Here is an 18,974-nt window from a genome sequence, read left to right as displayed (position 1 = left end):
CCTGATGTGACCTTGCATAGATCCTCACTTGTAATTGTAAATTTAGAATGAATCTGATTAATAACAATGAAAAAAATGATTTTCTGATAATATGTGGCCAAGGTAGCAATATGTGGCATGATTTCCTCAGCTTGCTAAGTTTAGTGCAGTCAAAAATGTTCATTAAAAACACTTTTCTGATCTTACTACAAATACCAATTAGAGGAAAACTCTTCCTTATGAGTGGGGGTAACCAGGCTTTTAGTCGATCATAGATCATCTGTATGAAACAGTAACTTTTAGAAGAACAAAGAACAGTACAGCACAGGAACAGGCCATTCAGCCCTCCAAGCCTGCGCCGATCTTGATGCCTGTCTAAACTAAAACCTTCTGCACTTCCAGGGACCGTATCCCTCCATTCCCATCCTATTCATGTATTTGTCAAGATGCCTCTTAAACGTCGCTATCGTACCTGCTTCCACCACCTCCCCCGGCAGCAAGTTCCAGGCATTCACCACCCTCTGTTTGAAGAACTTGCCTCGCACATCCCCTCTAAACTTTGCCCCTCGCACTTTAAACCTATGTCCCCTAGTAACTGACTCTTCCACCCTGGGAAAAAACTTCTGGCTATCCACTCTGTCCATGCCACTCATAACTTTGTAAACCTCTGTCATGTCGCCCCTCCACCTCCGTCGTTCCAGTGAAAACAATCCGAGTTTATCCAACCTCTCCTCATAGCTAATGCCCTCCAGACCAGGCAACATCCTGGTAAACCTCTTCTGTACCCTCTCCAAAGCCTTCACGTCCTTCTGGTAGTGTGGCGACCAGAATTGCATGCAATATTCTAAGTGTGGCCTAACTAAAGTTCTGTACAGCTGCAGCATGACTTGCCAATTTTTATATTCTATGCCCCGACCTATGAAGGCAAGCATTCCATATGCCTTCTTGACTACCTTATCCACCTGCGTTGTCACTTTCAGTGACCTGTGGACCTGTACGCCCAGATCTCTCTGCCTGTCAATACTCCTAAGGGTTCTGCCATTTACTGTATACTTCCCACCTGCATTAGATCTTCCAAATGCATTACCTCACCTTTGTCCAGATTAAACTCCATCTGCCATGGAGATCATGGAGTATTTCGTACCAGTCTACAGTTGATATTAGGCACATAGGAACAGGAGTAGGTCATTTAGCCCCTCAGGCCTGTTCTGGCATTTAGTGAGATCATGATTAACATGTGACCTAACTCCACATACCCACCTTTGCCCCATATCTCAACACCTTTGGTGAACGAAAATCTATCAATCTCAGATTTAAAATTAAGAACTGACCCAGCATCAACTGCCGCTTGCAGAAGTAAGTTCCAAACTTCTACCACCCTTTACATGTAGAAATGTTTCTTAACTTCACTGCTGAAAGGTCTGACTGTAATATTTAGGCAAGGGCCCCTAGTTCTAGATTCCCCAATCAGCAGAAAAGTTTCTTCCAATCTACTCTATCAGTTCCCCTTAATATCTTGAAAACTTTGATCAAATCACCCCTCAGTCTTAGTTTCCCAGGAATACAATTGTAGTTTGTGTAATTTAACCATTGGAGTCTAGTAAATCTATGCTGTGCTCCCTCAAAGGCTAATATATTTTTCCTAAGGTGTGGTGCTCAGACTGAACACAGTACTATCTCCTGGTGCGGTCTAACCAGGGCTTTGTATAGCTAAAGCATAGCTTTTACCCATGAGAGGCAGAGACAGCAGAATTTGTGGTGGAGAGTGGGGAAATGGCAGAGAGACTAAACAATTACTTTGGCCTGAATTTTATCAGTGCGCCACGCTCCGGGGTGGCACGCTTTCAACTCGGCAGCCTTCCAACACGGAAGTGCCGCCGAGGAGCCCCAGCGATATTACGCGCGGGGGCTCATGTAACTGGAGGGGGCGGAGCGGCTGCCCCGATGAAGTAGATGGGGTCGCCTCCGTGTCCCTGGCAATGGTGTTCGGCGCCACCGCTCAGGCACCGGCGCCATTTTTAAAGGGCTTTAAGCCCTTAGAATTACTTTTAATTTTTAAAGGTGCAATTATTAAAAAATAAGAAAGATGTGGATGGCCCTTCCCCAACCCCCACGGTCGTTTCCATGCCCAAAATGTGCCTTTTTCCCTATCCAAACTTTACCCCCCAAACTTCTAACATTTGGCCTATAACCCCTTCCCACCAACCACCCCCACGTCCAATAAAAATTGATTTCCCCACTCCTCCACCCCTCCCGCCCTGAAAATTTTATTCCTTCCCCTCTCCACCAGATTCTCGCCTTGGAAGTCTGAGGAGTTCCAAAAGTGGCAGAGTAGGAATGGCGGCTGTAAAATTGGTGTAGGACGGCTGACGCCTGCAGATAAGTACGTTTACATCTAATTTATGTTAATTTGCATATGGAAATGAAGTGCGTGCCGCCAGGCGGCAGGGGTTGCACCGAGGACCCCACCACCGGTAATATGCAGCAGGCCCTTCTCTACGTCGCGGGTTGAGGCAGGCCTCTCCTCACAGAATTTTACAGGCCCCTGCACCGCGATCCATGGCATCGAGGGGCCGGTGCAATTCAGCCCTTTGTGTCTGTCTTCACGGAGGAAGAAACAGAAAATATCCCAGAAATACAAGGGAACCAAGGGACTTGTAAAAATGAGGAACTGAAAGTAATTAGTATCAATAAAGAGGTAGTACTCGAAAAATTAACTCGATTGAAAGTTGATAAATCCCCTAGAACAGATGAGCTACAGCCCAGAGTATTGAAGGAGGTGGCTATAGAGATAGTGGATGCACTGGTAGTTATCTTTCAAAATTCTATAGATTCTGGAAGGGTTCCTGCAGACTGGAAAGTAGCAAATGTAACCCCACTATTTAAGAAGGGAGCAGGAGAGAAAACAGAGAATTACAGATCTGTTAGTTTGACGTCAGTAGTAGAGAAAATGTGAGAAGTTATTATAAAGGGTGAGATAACTGGACACTTGGAAAATAATGATATGATTGGGCAGAGTCAACATGGATTTATGAAAGGGAAATCATGTTTGACAACCTGTTGGAGATTTTTGAGGGTGTTATCTGTAGCATAGATAAAGGAGAGGTGTATGTGGATGTGGTGTATTTGGATTTTCAGAAGGCTTTTGATAAGGTCTCACACAAGAGGTTAGTAAACAAAATTAGAGCACATTGGATTGGGGGTAATACACTAGTATGGATTGAGAATTGGTTAACAGACAGAAAAGAGAGAGTAGGAATTAACGGGTCATTCTCAGGATGGTAGGCTGTTACTAGTGGGGTATGGCAAGGATCAGTGCTTGGGCCACAGCTGTTCACAATAATATAAATGATTTGGATATGGGGACCAAATGTAACATTTCCAAATTTGCTAATGACACAAAACTAGATGGGAATGTAAGTTGTGAGGAGAATGCAAGGAGGCTTCAAAGGGACTTTGGACAGGCTAAGTGAATGGTCAAGAACATGGCAGATGGAATATAATGTGAATAAATGTGAAGTGATCCACTTTGGTAAAAAAACAGAAAGGCAGAGTATTTCTTAAATGGAGAGAGGTTGGGAAGTATTGACGTCAAAAGGGACCTGGATGCTCTTGTTCATGAGTTAATAAAAGCTAGTACGCAGGTGCAGCAAGCAATTAGGAAGGTAAAGGGTATGTTGGCCTTCATTGCAAGGGGATTTGAGTGCAGCAGTAAAAATGTCTTGATGCAATTTTATAAATGCCTTGGTGATACTGCACCTGGAGTACTGTGTACAGTTTTGGTGTCCTTATAGAAACATAGAAAAATAGGAGCAGGAGTAGGCCATTCGGCCCTTCAAGCCTGCACCGCGATTCAATACGTTCATGGTTGATCATCCAAACTCAGTACCCTATTCCCGCTTTCTCCCTGTATCCCTTTAGGCTAAGAACTATATCTAACTCTTTCTTGAATATATTTAATGATTTGGCCTCAACCGCTTTCTGTGGTGGAGAATTCCACAGGTTCACTACTCTCTGGGTGAAGAAATCCCTCCTCATCTCAGTCCTAAATGGCTTACCCCTTATCCTTAGACTGTGACCCCTGGTCCTGGACTCCCCCGCCATCGGGAACATCCTTCCTGCAACTAGTCTGTCTAGTCCTGTTAGAATTTTGTAGGTTTCTATGAGATCACCTCTCATTCTTCTAAGCTCTAGCGAATACAAACCTAATCGACCCAATCTCTCTTCATACATCAGTCCTGCCATCCCAGGAATCAGTCTGGTGAACCTTCACTGCATTCCCTCCATAGCAAGAACATCCTTCCTCAGATAAGGAGACCAAAACTTCACACAATACTCCAGATGTGGTCTCACCAAGGCCTTGTATAATTGCAGCAAGACATCCTTGCTCCTGTACTTGAATCCTCTCACTATGAAGGCCAACATACCATTTTCCTTCTTAACTGCCTGCTGCACCTGCATGCTTACTTTCAGCGATTGGTGCACAAGGACACCCAGGTCTCGCTGCATCTCCCCCTTTCCCAATCTATCGCCGTTTAGATAACAATCTGCCTTTCTGTTTTTGCCACCAAAGTGGATAACCTCACATTTATCCACATTATACTGGATCTGCCATGTATTTGCCTACTCACTCAACCTGTCCAAATCACACTGGAGCTTCTCTGCATCCTTCTCACAGCTCACACGCCCACCCAGCTTTGGGTCGTCTGCAAACTTGGATATTTTACATTTAATTCCCTCATCTATATCATTAATATAATTATATAAGGAAGCATATACTTGCCATAGAGGGAGTGCAATGGAGGTTCACCAGACTAATCCCTGGGATGGTGGGATTGTCTTATGAGGAGAGATTGCAAAAACTGGACCTGTATTCTCTAGAGTTTCAAAGAATGAGAGGTGATCTCATTGAAACTTACAAAATTCTTACAGGACATAACAGGGTGGATGTAGATAGGATGTTTCCTCTGGCTGGTGAGTCTAGAACCAGGGGACACAGTCTCAGAATAAGAAACAGACCATTTAAGACTGAGATGAGGAAGAATTTCTTTACTCAGAGGGTGGTGACTCTGTGGAATTCTCTACCCCAGATGGCTGTGGAAGCTCAATCATTGAGCATGTTCAAGACAGAAATTGATAGATTTCTGGATACTAATGACATCAAGGGATATGGGGACAGTGGGAAAAAATTATGTAGAGAGATGATCAGCCATGATCTGTTGAATGGCGGTGCAGGCTTGACTGGCCAAATGGCCTATTCCTGCTCCTATCTCCTATGTTCCTTTGTATTCTAGCCCTCTAGATATGAAAGCAATCATTCCATTAGCCTTTTTGATTATTTTCTGTATCTGTTTATGATATTTAGGGGGAGACAGTGGCGTAGTGGTAATGTCAATGGACTAGTAATTCAGAGACCTAGGCTAATGTCCTGGGGATACAGGTTCAAATCCCGCCTTAGCAGCGGGTGGAATTTAAATTCAATTCATTAAAATCTGTAGTTGAAAGCTAGTCTCAGTAATGGTGCCATGAAACTATCAATTGTTGTAAAAACCCATCTGGTTCACTAATGTCCTTTAGGAAAGGAAATCTGCCATCCTTACCTGGTCTGGCCTACATGTGACTCCAGACCCACAGCAATGTGGCTGACTCTTAATTGCCCTCTGAAATGGCCTAGCAAACCACTCAGGTCAAGGGAAGTTCGAGATGGGCAACAAATGCTGGCCTTGCCAGTGACGCCCACATCCCATGAAAGAATAAAAAAATAAATTGAAATGATCTCTGTACCTGGACCCCCAAATCTCATTGGACTTTCACTGCTCCTAGCTTTTCACCATTTATAAAGCACTCTGATTGGTCTTTTTTAGATCCAAATCGAATAACCTCACACTTGCCCTCTATTGAAATCTATTTGCCACAGTTTTTCCCATTCACTTTATGTATTAATATCTTTTTGCAATTATATGCTTCCACGACACTGCTTACAATGCTGCTTATCTTTGTGTCATCGGTAAACTTGTATATATGGTTCTCCATCCTATTATTCAAGCTGTTAATAAATGCAATGAATAGCTGAGGCCCCAGCACAGATCATTGTGGGACACCACTGGTCACATCTTGACAACTGGAGTATCTGCCCATTATCCCTACTCTTTGCTTCCTGCTGCTCAGCCAATCTCCAAACCAGGTCAATAATTTGCTCTTAATTCCATGAGCTTAAACTTTAGGTAAGAGTCTCTTTATGAGGGACTTTATCAAATGCCTTCTGGAAGTCCATATAAATAACATCCATAGACATTCCTCTGTTCCCTACTTTAGTCACTGCTTCAAAAAAAGTTCAATCAGGTTCATCAGACATGACCTACTCTTTACAAATCCATGCTAGCCTACCTCAAAATTTTCTAAGGTGTTTAGTCACTTATCCTTAATTACTCCAGTAATTTCCTGTCAACAGATATTAGGCTAACTGATCTATAATTCCCTTGTTTCCCTCACCTGTCTTAAATAGCAGAGTGACATGCTCAATTTTCTTATCTAAATAAACAGTTCCTGAATTGAGAGAACTTTGAAAGATCATAGTTAGGGCATCTACTTCCTCCATTAAACCACACTGCTTTTACTACATGCTCATCTAATCTCTGCATTAATATGTTCTGCCACTTCACAGCTGCTACCAGGTGGCCTATACACAAATCCAAGTACAGTCTTAATTCCTTTTCTATTTCTTAATTCTACCCATAAAGTCTCTGCTGCCTGCTTACCTCTCGTTATGTCATCTCTCATCAGAAGTAATTTCATCCTTAATTACTAATAATACTACTCCTCTCCCTCTACTAGATTCCCTATCCCTCCTGTAGACCTTATAATCTTACATTGTCTGGTGCAATGTCAACCATCACTCTCGCACGCAGACTTCACCTATGAACAGAATACCCAATATCTAATTAAGTAATAGTGAAAACCAGGGGATGATAACATAGACCCTTTGTTGGGTGAACTGGATACTATAATACTGCACATGCAGTCTCCTATCATTACGCAAGGCAGACTGGAAAAGCATTGAGGAAAGTCATGATTATAAACCAACCAACAGGGTTATTCTACATGGTATCTATCAATGTTGTCCAATAGAATTTGCTAACTAGCTGTAAGTGTGGCAATGGTGACAGCATTTTAGTCATGTGTGCTTCAGTAGAAAATGCCTTACATGTAATATGTACTTCATGTGTATAATTACTCTAAAAACGTATCACGTTTCAACATGAAACTTTGCCAACTTTCTCTTTCACCAAAGTTTGAAATTCTGACATGAATATATCAGGCACAACATTTTTTACTGCACATTCTAGGCTTTTGTCCAGCAGTTGTAAGTGATACTTTGACTTTTTCATCAGAGTGACTGCTGAGAATGTTGACTCGATCAGACATGCCAGACCTGCCCCTGCTCTCCATCCAGAATGGGGTTGAATGCTGCTTGCCCTTTGCAATGCCCCATTAGAGCTGCTCCTTATTGTTGGGTTTGTTTCATTCTACCAGCCTGGAGTGGTTATTCTAATTGGTTGAGCTGAACATGATGACTCCTCCTTTCTTCATATAATGTTTCTGGTGATTCCACGGTGTTGAAGTCTGGCTTTTTTAAAATTTGTGTTACACATCATTTTAGCAGATTAACATTTTACCAATATATACATAAAATGTTTCAAGTTTGGCATGCAAGTATGCACTATTATTCATTTACTAACCAAAAATGCAATTAGACACTGCTGTAACTGCAATTAGCCACACCATGGAGCCCAACGCTGGGATAGCTGGGCCCGATCTTCCCGGCAGCGGTGAGGCTCCGAGGTGGCCCCCCCACCGCTTGGTGATGGGACCCGACTTTAAATATTGAAATTAACTTTATGCATACATTTAAATCCAATGTCCCGCGATCTTACCGTCGGATCCAGATCTTCAGTGCGACAGGCTGCAGTGGTGGGGAGAAGAAGTCAACTCTGCAATTTTAGTGTAGTGGGGGGGTGGGGGTGGGAGATGGGTCAGACATTTGTTTTCAGTGTAGTGGCGGGGATATGGGGGAAATTCTGCATTTTCTGAGCAGGGCTGGCAGCCCTTTAAATATAGTGCTGGTGCTTGCACAGAGACAGCTGACGCCATTCACGGCGTCGCTGAGGCCACCCCCACCAGGTGATTGGGGGGGGGGGGGGGGCGGCTGCCCAGCATATTGAAACGAGCCGCCGGGCTTAAGACCGCCACCAGGTGACGGCACTGGCTCGTGTGTGCTGGCCACCATCTTTTCGCCCGCTGCCACTCACGGTGGCGAGGAAACAAAATTCAGCCTGTAGAGTCATTTAAATCATAGAAGGAGCTATTCAACCCATCAAGTCCATGCTGGCTATCTGCAGAGCAATCCAGTCAGTCCCATTCCCCCACTTGATCCCTGTAATCCTGCAAGTTTATTTCCTTCAAGTGGCCGTCCAATTTCCTTTTGAAATCATTGATCGTCTCAACTTCCACCACCCTCGAGGGCAGCGAGATCCAGGTCATTACCACTTGCTGTATAAAAAAGTTCTTCCTCACATTCCCCCTGCATCTCTTGCCCAAAATGTTTAACTTGTGTCCCCTAGTCCTTTACCATCAGTTAATGGGAACAGTTTTTCCTTGTCTAACTTATGTAAGCCTGTCATAATCTTTTACACCTCTATTAAATCTCCCCTCAAACTCCCTTGCTCTAGTAAGAACAACCCCAGCTTTTCCAATCTAACCTTGTAGCTAAAATCCTCCATCCCTGGAACCATTCTGGTAAATCTCCTCTGCACCCTCTCAAGGACCCTCACATCCTTCCTAAGGTATGGTGACCAGAACCAGATATATGAATGAACAGAATTCAGTTTTCACGGGGTGGGGAGGGGGCGCTGGGGGAGAGAAAAAGTGAGAAAGAGTGTGAAAAAGAGTAGGGGAAAAAAGAGAAAAAATGGAAAAGGATGAGAGAAAAAGAAAGCAAGAAAAAAGTGAAAAAAGAGATTTAAAAAATATGAATTATTTCAGACAACAAGAAAAAATAGAGTTCCTGGTTACTTATGGCCTCCCAACTTAGATATTGGTCTTTTGCCCACTTTCTTCACTTGTTTATGGGTGTCCCAGTTCTCCCCAGCCAGTTTTCTTCATATAGGAACTGAGTAGACTATTTAGCCCCTAGAGCCTGTTCCACTATTCAATGAGATCGTGGTTAATCGGCGACCTAACTCCATGTACCTGCCTTTGCTTCATATGCCTTACTCCCTTTGGCTAACAAAAATCTTGCAATCTCAGTTATAAACTTAACAATTGATCTAGCATCAACTGCTGTTCGCGAGAGAATTCCAAACTTCTGCCACCCTTTGCATGAAGAAGTGTTTCCTAATTTCACTCTTGAAAGGTCTGATTCTAATTTTTAGACTGCCCCCAGTCCTAGACTCCCCAGCCAGTGGAAAAACCTTCTCCCAATCTACACTAACTGTTTCCCTTAATATCTTGAAAACTTCAATCAAATCACCCCTTCACCTTCTAAATTCCAGGGAATACAAACCTAGTTTGTTTAATATCTCCTCATAGCTTAACCCTTGGAGTGCAGGTATCATTCTAGTAATCCTATGCTGCAATCCCTCCAAGGCCAATATATCTTTCCTAAGGTGTGGTGCCCAGAACTGCTCACAGTACTCCAGGTCTGGTCTTAGCAAGGCTTTGTATAGCTGAAGCATGACTTCTACCCCACTGTATTCTATTCCTCTAGATATAAAGGCCAGCATTCCATTAGGCGTTTTAAAAATTATTTTCTGTACCTGTTCATGATATTTTAATGATCTGTGTACCTGGACCCCCAAGTCTTCTTGGATCTCCACTGTTTCTAGCTTTTCACCATGTAAAATGTATCCTGTTCTATCTTTTTAGGTGCAAAATGGGTGAGCTCACATTTGCCTACATTGAAATCCATTTGCCACATTTTTGCCCATTCACTTAATCTACCAATATCCCTTTGTAACTCTACACTTCCATCTACACTGCTTACAATACCACCTATCTTTGTGTCATTAGGAAGTTTGGATATGTGGCTTTTTATCTCATTATCTAAGTCATTAATTAATACAGTAAATAGTTGAGGCCACAAACAAAGATCCTTGCTGGACATCACTAGTCACATCCTGCCAATTAGAATACCTACCCATTATCCCTACTCTCTGTCTCCTTCTGCTCAGCTAATTTCCAAACCAGGTCAATATTTTAACTTCAATTCCATGAGCTTCAACTTTAGATAACAGTCTCTCAACAGGGATTTTATCAAATGCCTTCCAAAAGTCCACATAAATAACACCCATAGACATTCCCTGGTCCACTACTTTAGTCACTACAGCTAATCTGGAGTGCACCCTGTATGACTGGTTCTGCCGAGTCCCCTGGTAGGCGTAAAGAATGGAAATGATATGAAACAACTAGGACCAGACCCTAACAAGCATCAATGTCTCAACATGCAAAACTAAACACTATATGATGGTTCGCCATCTGGCAGGCATTCAAATTAAAATTCTCAATCATTGTAAACATTAAGGCTGGAATTTTATGTGGTGGGGGAGGCCCCGCCCACTGACCAAAAAGTTGGGGGTGAGCCCGCCTTAACCGGGCCTGGATGCCACACTATGATTTAATGAGGCCCAGGTCCTTAATTGGCCTTGGGCGGGACTTCCATCCCTCTGAGGCAGGAAGCCCCGCCTCCAAGCACTACCAGCCAATCAGCGGGCCATCAGCTCTGAGTCCCTGCAGCGCCACTGGGAGTGGTGGCCACTGCAGGGACTGCACTCAGCATGAAGAGGCGCAATGGAGGAGGCCCCGGAATAGAGATAAGGGCATGAGGCCTCTCCAGGGACAATTGGCCCGGCAAGGCAAGGGTGGGAGGGGTGGGTGTACTGTAGTGGGAGGGGCTTGTGCTATGGGGGGGCCCTCTGTGGGGCACAGGGTGCCCGATCAGTATGGCGCCTTCCCCCCCACAGCCTGCAAGGAGTCCGCTAGGTTTTCCAGTGTGACCTCCTGAGGCACTGAACCACCTGCCCGCTACTGGGAGGAGGCCCTTCAGTGGCAATTAATTGGCCACTGAAGGGCCTTAATTGGCCTGGGGCAGGGGGCTGTTTGTCACCGTCGCCCCTCATAAAATTGTAGCAGGAGCAGGAAGGTGACAGGAACGGCACCCTCCGCCTCCCACTCAATTTTATGCCCCCCTCCCGCCTCCAGCCAGTTCCTGTGGGGGGGGGGGGGGGGTGTAAAATTCCAGCCTAAGTCAAAAAAATTGATTAACTGGAAGCCATCACTTTGTAAGCTCAGTACAACCTCAGTATTACTAGCCTATCAATTAAAACAAATCCCTTCCAGGTCATATGGGTAAAAGTCCCAAAGTACTAGAGTACTTATGGCAGATGCAAAATCACCCAAAATTGTTTAGTTATCTGGGCCTAACACATCAACTATCGTTTACAATAAACTGAAAGTAAGATTTAAAAGAATTCATAAAACAGCAAAGCATCTACAAAAGATTAAATATGATAACAAGTAAACAATTCATACCTTTACTTCCAAGGCATGCTGTAGCTTTAAGCGCATGAAGTCCTGCTCCTGACGCTGAATAACTGATTGACAATCAGAAAACCTAAGGCAGGCCTGTTTTACATAGAAGGCACAACAAGTCAAATTTATCAGCCAAGTTTAGCTGCTCTCTTGGCAGTTTTTATTCAAAGCATTAATATATCCCAAAATTTATTTCCAGTTATTGACTGGGCTTCTACGTGGTTCAAATAGTAAATATATCTACAATTTGTGATTCTATAATTTTCAACTTGAACACTATGTATCATTTCTTTTCTATGTTTTGTAGGAAAGGTATCCAACCTGCAGCCCCAGGGTCATGTGATATAGATGCTTTAACAATCCAGCCCTTGATGCTTTTTAACACTGTCCTTTTTGAGTTTATCTGTTTTATTTGCTCATTTGTTTGCTTGAATTCTGTGAATCTGGAAATTTGGGAAGGGTTATTTTAATGCTGTTGGTTCATAACCTTGCCCATCCAGCAAAATAAGTAGAACTCTGGTTTTGTAATGTACAGTGAAACCTGTACAAATGGACACTCTGAGAAAAGAGACATCTGCAAAAAAATAAATATTTACCAACAGTCCCAAATAGCTTACATTGTAATAAACTCCGTATTGAATAAGGTTACACTGTGATACAACCTGAACCGTGAAACCATGGACACTCGCAAATTATAAACTTCTGATTGCCTTCAACGCACCAAGTTCTTTTATAACTTAAACACTGGATATGCATGTAAGTGCTATATTGCTGTGTAATGGGGATACCTACCCATTATGCATAGTGACAGAGAAATAGCTCTACCTCTGGGATTGAATGCTTGCATGGCTCCATCACAGGGATACAGGGGTTTCTCTGATGCTATAGATGCCAGGTAAAGACGTCTCCATGACACAAAAGCAAGGAACTGGTTTTGGTGGGAGGAAAAGAGAAGTTGTGAATCGGGGGGCCCTGAAATTGTGGAGGGCATGGGTAGGGGTGGCCTGCACTCCTGGGATGCTCGAGTTAGGGAAGCTGTGAAATTGGGGCTTAGGAGAGAGATGCAGATTGGAGAATGTGGTTTGGAAGAGATGGAGACTGGGGGGCTCTGGCGAGCAGCAGGGGAAGAGACCGGGGGTCCTTGAAACTACTAACACAACAGATGGGTGCGAAACCACAAATGAAAATACTCAACTACAGGGGACCCAACCTTTATAAGGTAAATCCCATAACATTTGTAGAGGTGACTTGACCCAGTTGGTGATTAAACTTCCAGAAATGCCTTCAACTAGAATTGGCAAGCCTACTGCACGAGTATGTCAGGTACTTATGAGCTGCTACTAGCCCCCTACCCAGCCTCCAGCACTTCAGACATTAGCAGCTGCAGCACACGGAGGGAGAGGTTTAGATTTTTAGATTTAGAGATACAGCACTGAAACAGGCCCTTCGGCCCACCGAGTCTGTGCCGACCATTAACCACCCATTTATACTAATCCTACACTAATCCCATATTCCTACCACATCCTCACCTGTCCCTATATTCCCCTACCAGCTACGTATAACTAGGGGCAATTTATAATGGCCAATTTACCTATCAACCTGCAAGTCTTTTGGCTGTGGGAGGAAACTGGAGCACCCGGAGGAAACCCACACAGACACAGGGAGAACTTGCAAACTCCACACAGGCAGTACCCAGAATTGAACCCGGGTCGCTGGAGCTGTGAGACTGCTGTGCTAACCACTGCGCCACTATGCTGCCCTGCATTAATCCCCTTCCCCCCGTTTGGCTGGGATCTTCCAGGCACTCTGACCCTACAGCAGCCACCTTGCCCTGTGCAGACTGCCAATGTAGCAGATCACAGGACCAAGACATTCTCCCATGATGGAGAAGGACCTTGGGATGGCAATGAATTGGGAAATACAACAAACATAAAATGAACTGAAATCACATCTTGCTGACAGGGCTCCAGAATTTGGTACTATGCCAGGTGAGGGCGAAAAGAAGGAATGCTGTAGGAGCTACAGCCAATCCCAGAACATTTGTCTCATCTGGTTTACTGTTCACACAATGACCATTTTGAAAATAAGGATATCTGCAAATAAAGGACACCTGATGCAAGCCCCTTAAGTGTCCCTAATTTACAGGTTTCATTGTATAAATTTCCACCTGCCCAGAAGCTACTTGACACAGAATAAACAAAAGATTTAAAAAAATATATTAAAACACCATCTAACTCTTTGAAGCACTGTCCATAAAGAAAAAGCAATATTTCCAAAGCACCAATGGTTAATGAAGCTCTTTTATTAAAAGCAAAAAGCTTGTAACACAGGAATCTTTGGAAAGAACATCACACAACCATTGAGGACACCTTTGGCAAAACAATGGTAACCAAGTGGGGTCTTCTTGATAATGTCAAAGTAAGATCTGTGGAAGGTATCTTGAAGGGACAGGCATTTCTCTTATTTCCCCTTCCCTACCCCAAGTTGCAAAATTTACACCTTACTTGTGGTATGTGGCATATGAAAATTGATAGACAGTCTTCAGTGAAAACTTTTATAATTTCTATTTTTGTACAGTTGTCACTGGAGTAGAAAATGAGTGGTGCAGTGGGTTAGCACACTGACCTTTCTCCTCCATAACCTGGGTTCAAATCCAGCCCAGTCTTGACTGTACCTCTGGCCTGTGTGTATTTGGGTAGCCTCAACTCAAAGTGGATACAGAAACTAGCTGGCAACATTAATTTAAAAGAAGATTCACAGTCTCCAGCACTGACATTATCTATGCTGATGAATCCAAGTACCCCGAAAAATTAAAATTTGTACAGCTACCTTCTCTAGTGCTGACTCCAATCTAATCAGTTTTTCCTTCAAACTTTTTTCTTGAGACTTCAGGGTCTCAAGCTCTCCAGCAATTTTGTTTCTTTCTGATATTATGCAGGCAAGTTCCTTGCTTAGGCGAACCTTCTCTTCTTTTAGGTAGCATTTCTCCTACAAAATGTAAAATAGATTAAACAACTAAACTTGTTAATGTTTATTTATTTGAGGGGGTTTGGTGGGGGGGGGAAGAAGAGAGGGGAAACTTAATCAAAGACATGCTAATACTCCTCTCTAAATTCTAGCTCGATTGTTCAAAGATAGCACTAAGATTTCTTAAACGAGAATAGCCAAAAGAAAAAAATATACATGAGATACATTGATATGTGTAGAAAGGGCACCATCTAAACTCCAGTGCAATGACTTACTCATATAGTTCCAGGATTATCCTCACCAGCAATGTGGATGAGCTCCTGGCATTAAATATGTTTGCGATTTGGGGCATTTACCCACTGATGCATGGGAAATATGGAGCATTTAAACACCTTCAGTAGTTTAAATGGGCAGGACTGTGGTTTTCCTATTTGGAATTAACCGAGGTTCTTTGGTGGTTTGCAATTTCTGCAAGAGGAGCAATTTATCGGCATTGTGCAAATTTGTTTTGCTGAAATAGGGCAAATTAGAGTGCTGCAGGACTCCCAAGCAAGCTGCTCAAGGAGAAGACAGCTTCTTCTTACTTATTCCATCAAAATCCTTCATAATTTTGAACACCTCTATTAAATCTTCCCTTAACCTCTCTGTACCAAGGAAAACAATTCCAGTTTTTCTAGTCTTTCTGCATAACTAGTCCCTCATATATAGTATAATTCTAGTAATTCTCCTCTGCACCTTCTCAAAGGCCTTGGCATCCTTCCTAAAGTGTAGTTCCCAGAATTCTCCACAATACTTTAGCTTAGACCTAAACTTGCTGTAGGAGAGGGCTACCCATCACAAAAGAGAAAACACAAATACAGCAGGGCACAGAACATCTCTGGTTCAGCTTGACCTGCCAGGCATCCCTCCTTTGGTCCTCTCTTCCTTCATAAAGAATCCCATTTTGTTATTGTAGGCATTGGTAAAGATTGCAGTCCTACAACAATTGGCACAAAGACTTATGATCTCCTATAATGAAAAGCGGAGAAATTTTTTTTTAAAAGCACAGGAACAGCCTTTTAAAAATTCAACCAATCTTCATCTCAGGCTGCTCACAAAGGACATTCCCTAGCAATCCGGAATATTACATTTTATATGGGCAGATGGATGAATCAAGGCTGTACCAGCATGAATATAAATGGTATCATTAACACCTCATTTCCATATTTCATTTGGCTACCTGGCAGGTGTTTCCTGGGACTCAAAAAAACCTGTCACTAAATTGAAGATGAAGCTATTTAGGTAGAGATCTGGCATAAAGTTTTTGCCTCTTTTTTCCAATTGGAAAATCTAAGCAATTTCACACACTAGCAATACATAAATTGCAGTGCATTTTTAATTTATTCAAAATATGAAATGGGACAATATTAATAAAATCAGGGACCTGGGATTTATGAAAAACAATTAGAAACATATAGATATTTTCTTGCTCCAGAAAATATGAATGGAATAATGAATGCATTTTGTGGATGTTTCTACAAATGATAATTGTTTCACATATTCTAAGAGCTGAGATGTTCTTTCAGTACTTAAAGTGGTAATGGTTTGCCAGGTTTCTCGTTGTGCACTGTATAATCATTCTAGTTACAGTTACGTTCTCTCATAATACTCAGTCTAACATTAGACCATCCAGATGCTGAACATTTTCATTATAGAATGTAACTAATGAACCTGCAGTATAGAATAGTAAATATTAAAGTGCAATTAAAACAGAAAGCATATCTTCAATTTAGTGCTTGAAAAGTATAACAACCTCAGTGTGGTTGAATCAGAACCACTCCTTCTAAGGCTGCTTTGGAAATCAGCTAAATTTAACCAAGTTTGACCTTCTGCCAAAAGCAGTTGGCTGGAAAACTTAAAACTCTCACCATGGTATGCAGCTGTAAAAGTCTGAGGGGGAGGAGTGAATCATTTCACCAATAATCTCCATTAGATAACAATTAAAGGATGCGGTGAGTTTACATCATACAGTCATCTTATTTAGTCCACAGCAAGCATGCTTACACAACCCAAAAATAAAACGCCAGTGACATCAGCCCTGGGAAGCTGACAGTGTACAACTTCCAAATGCTTCTCTTGAGATGAGCTGTGGGGAAATGTAAAGAAAAGCACAATTGCTACTTCATACAAAGGTGAAAAGCAGGAATAATTAGTTGTCTGCAAGCTATGTGAGTGGCTAGTGGCGCTGAGAAGGTAAAGAATGAACCCGAGAGGGGGAGTAGGATGGAGGGGAGAATGAACCACAGAAAAATTACGGCACAGAAGGAGGCCATTCAGCCCATCGTGTCCATGCTGGCCAAAAAAACTGGCTGCCCAATCTAATCCCACCTTCCAGCACCTGGTCCATAGCCTTGCAGGTTATAGCACTTCAGGTGCATGTCCAGGTACCTTTTTAAAAAATTGAAGGTTTCTGCTTCAACCATCATTCCTGGCAGCGAATTCCAGACACCCATCACCCTCTGGGTGGAAAAGTTTTTCCTCATGTCCTCTCTAATCCTTCTACCAATCACCTTAAATCTGTGCCCCCTAGTAATTGACCTCTCCCCTCGGGGAAACAGGTCCTTCCTGTCTACTCTATCTCGGCCCCTCATAATTTTGTACACCTCAATTAAGTCACCCCTCAGCCTCCTCTGTTCTAAGGAAAACAACCCTAGCCAATCCAATCTTTCCTCATAGCTGCAGCTTTCAAGCCCTGGCAACATTCTTGTAAATTACCTCTGTACTCACTCCAGAGCAATTATGTCCTTTCTGTAATGTGTAATGTGGTGACCAGAACTGTATGCAATACTCCAGCTGTGGCCTAACCACGTTTTATACAGTTCCAGCTGCTTTTGTATTCTATACCTTGGCCAATAAAGGACAGCATTCCATATGCTTTCATCGCCACTCTACCTACCTGTCCTGCCACCTTCAGGGACCTGTGGACATGCACCCTAAGGTGTCTCACTTCTTCTACCCCTCTTAATATCCTCCCGTTTATTGTGTATTCCCTCGCTTTGTTTGTACTCCCCAAATGCATTACCTCACACTTCTCCAGAATGAATTCCATTTGCCACTTTTCCAACCACTCAACCAAACCATTGATATCATTCTGGAATCTACGGCTATCCTCTTCACTATCAACTACACGGCCAATATTTGTGTCATCAGCAAATTTCCCAATCGTGCATCCAACATTTAAGTCCAAATCATTAATATATACCACAAACAGCAAGGGACCCAACACTGAGCTCTGTGGAACGCCACTGGAAACAGCTTTCAATTCACAAAAACATCCGTCGACTACTACCCTTTGTTTCCTGTCCTGAAGCCATTTCTGGATCCAACCTGCCAAATTCCCCTTTATCCCATGGGCTTTCATTTTACTGACCAGTCTGCCATGCGGGACCTTGTCAAATGCCTTACTAAAATCCATGTAGACCACATCCACTGCACTACCCTCATCAATCCTCCTTGTTACTTCCTCAAAAAACTCAATTAAGTTCATAAGACATGATCGTCCCCTAACAAATCCATGCTGACTATCCCTGATTAATCCATGCCTTTCCAAGTGGCAGTTTATCCTGCCCCTCAGAATTGATTCTAACAAGTTACCCACCACCGAGGTCAGACTGACCAGCCTATAATTATTTGGCCTATCGCACCCTTTTTAAACAATGATACAACATTCGCAGACTTCCAATCGTCTAGTACCTCGCATGTATCTAGTAAGGACTTGAAGATGATCCTCAGAGCATCCGCTATTTCCTCCCTGGCTTCCTTTAACAACCTGGGATGCAATCCATCTGGCCCTGGAGATTTATCCACTTTCAAGGATGTCAGACCCTCTAGTATTTCCTCTCTCATTATGCTTATCGTATCTAATATTTCACATTGCTCCTCTTTAACTACAATGTCTGCATCAATCCTCTCCTTTGTGAAGACAGAGACAAAAAACTCATTAAGAACCCTGCCCATCTTCTGCATCCACGCATAAGTTCCCTTGTAAACTCTGATAGGCCCTACTCTTTCCTTAGTTATCCTCTTGCTCTTAATGTACTGTTAAAACATCTTTGGGTTTTCCTTGATTTTACCTGCCAATAATTTTTCATGTCCACTTTGCTTTTCTAATTTCCGTTTTTATTTCACCCCTGCACTTTCTATACTCCGGTAGGCTTTCTAAAGTATTAAGATTTTTGTGATCGTCATAAGCTTTCTTTTTCTGCTTTAACTTACTCTGTAATCTTCTAGATAACCAGGGGGCTTTAGATTTGGCAGTACCACCCTTTATCTTTGTGGGGACATGCCTACACTGTGCCTGTAGTATCTCCCTTTTGAATGCCTCCCACTGGTTTGCTACTGATTTTCCTTCAAGTAGCTGTATCCAGTCCACTTTTGCCAGTCACTTCTCAGTTTCATAAAAT

At 42.8% G+C, this 18,974-nt stretch overlaps 1 protein-coding gene across 8 annotated transcripts in view; it reads right to left on the bottom strand.

The window, feature by feature from the left end:
- The window catches only part of LOC137373534 (coiled-coil domain-containing protein 158-like), a 211,813-nt gene that overhangs the window by 27,591 nt on the left and 165,248 nt on the right, over positions 1-18,974 (bottom strand). For all 8 annotated transcript variants that reach the window (XM_068038425.1, XM_068038434.1, XM_068038455.1 and 5 more), the window contains 2 exons: positions 14,395-14,553; positions 11,566-11,658 (listed from right to left, as the gene is read on the bottom strand). In XM_068038425.1, coding sequence (XP_067894526.1) covers positions 11,566-11,658; positions 14,395-14,553 — 252 coding nt within the window. The remainder of the gene's footprint in view (positions 1-11,565; positions 11,659-14,394; positions 14,554-18,974) is intronic.

Source organism: Heterodontus francisci, chromosome 1, assembly GCF_036365525.1.
Source record: "Heterodontus francisci isolate sHetFra1 chromosome 1, sHetFra1.hap1, whole genome shotgun sequence".
Lineage (NCBI taxonomy): Eukaryota > Metazoa > Chordata > Chondrichthyes > Heterodontiformes > Heterodontidae > Heterodontus > Heterodontus francisci.
Note: the sequence above shows the minus strand (reverse complement) of the source record. Positions and strands in the feature narration are given on the sequence as shown.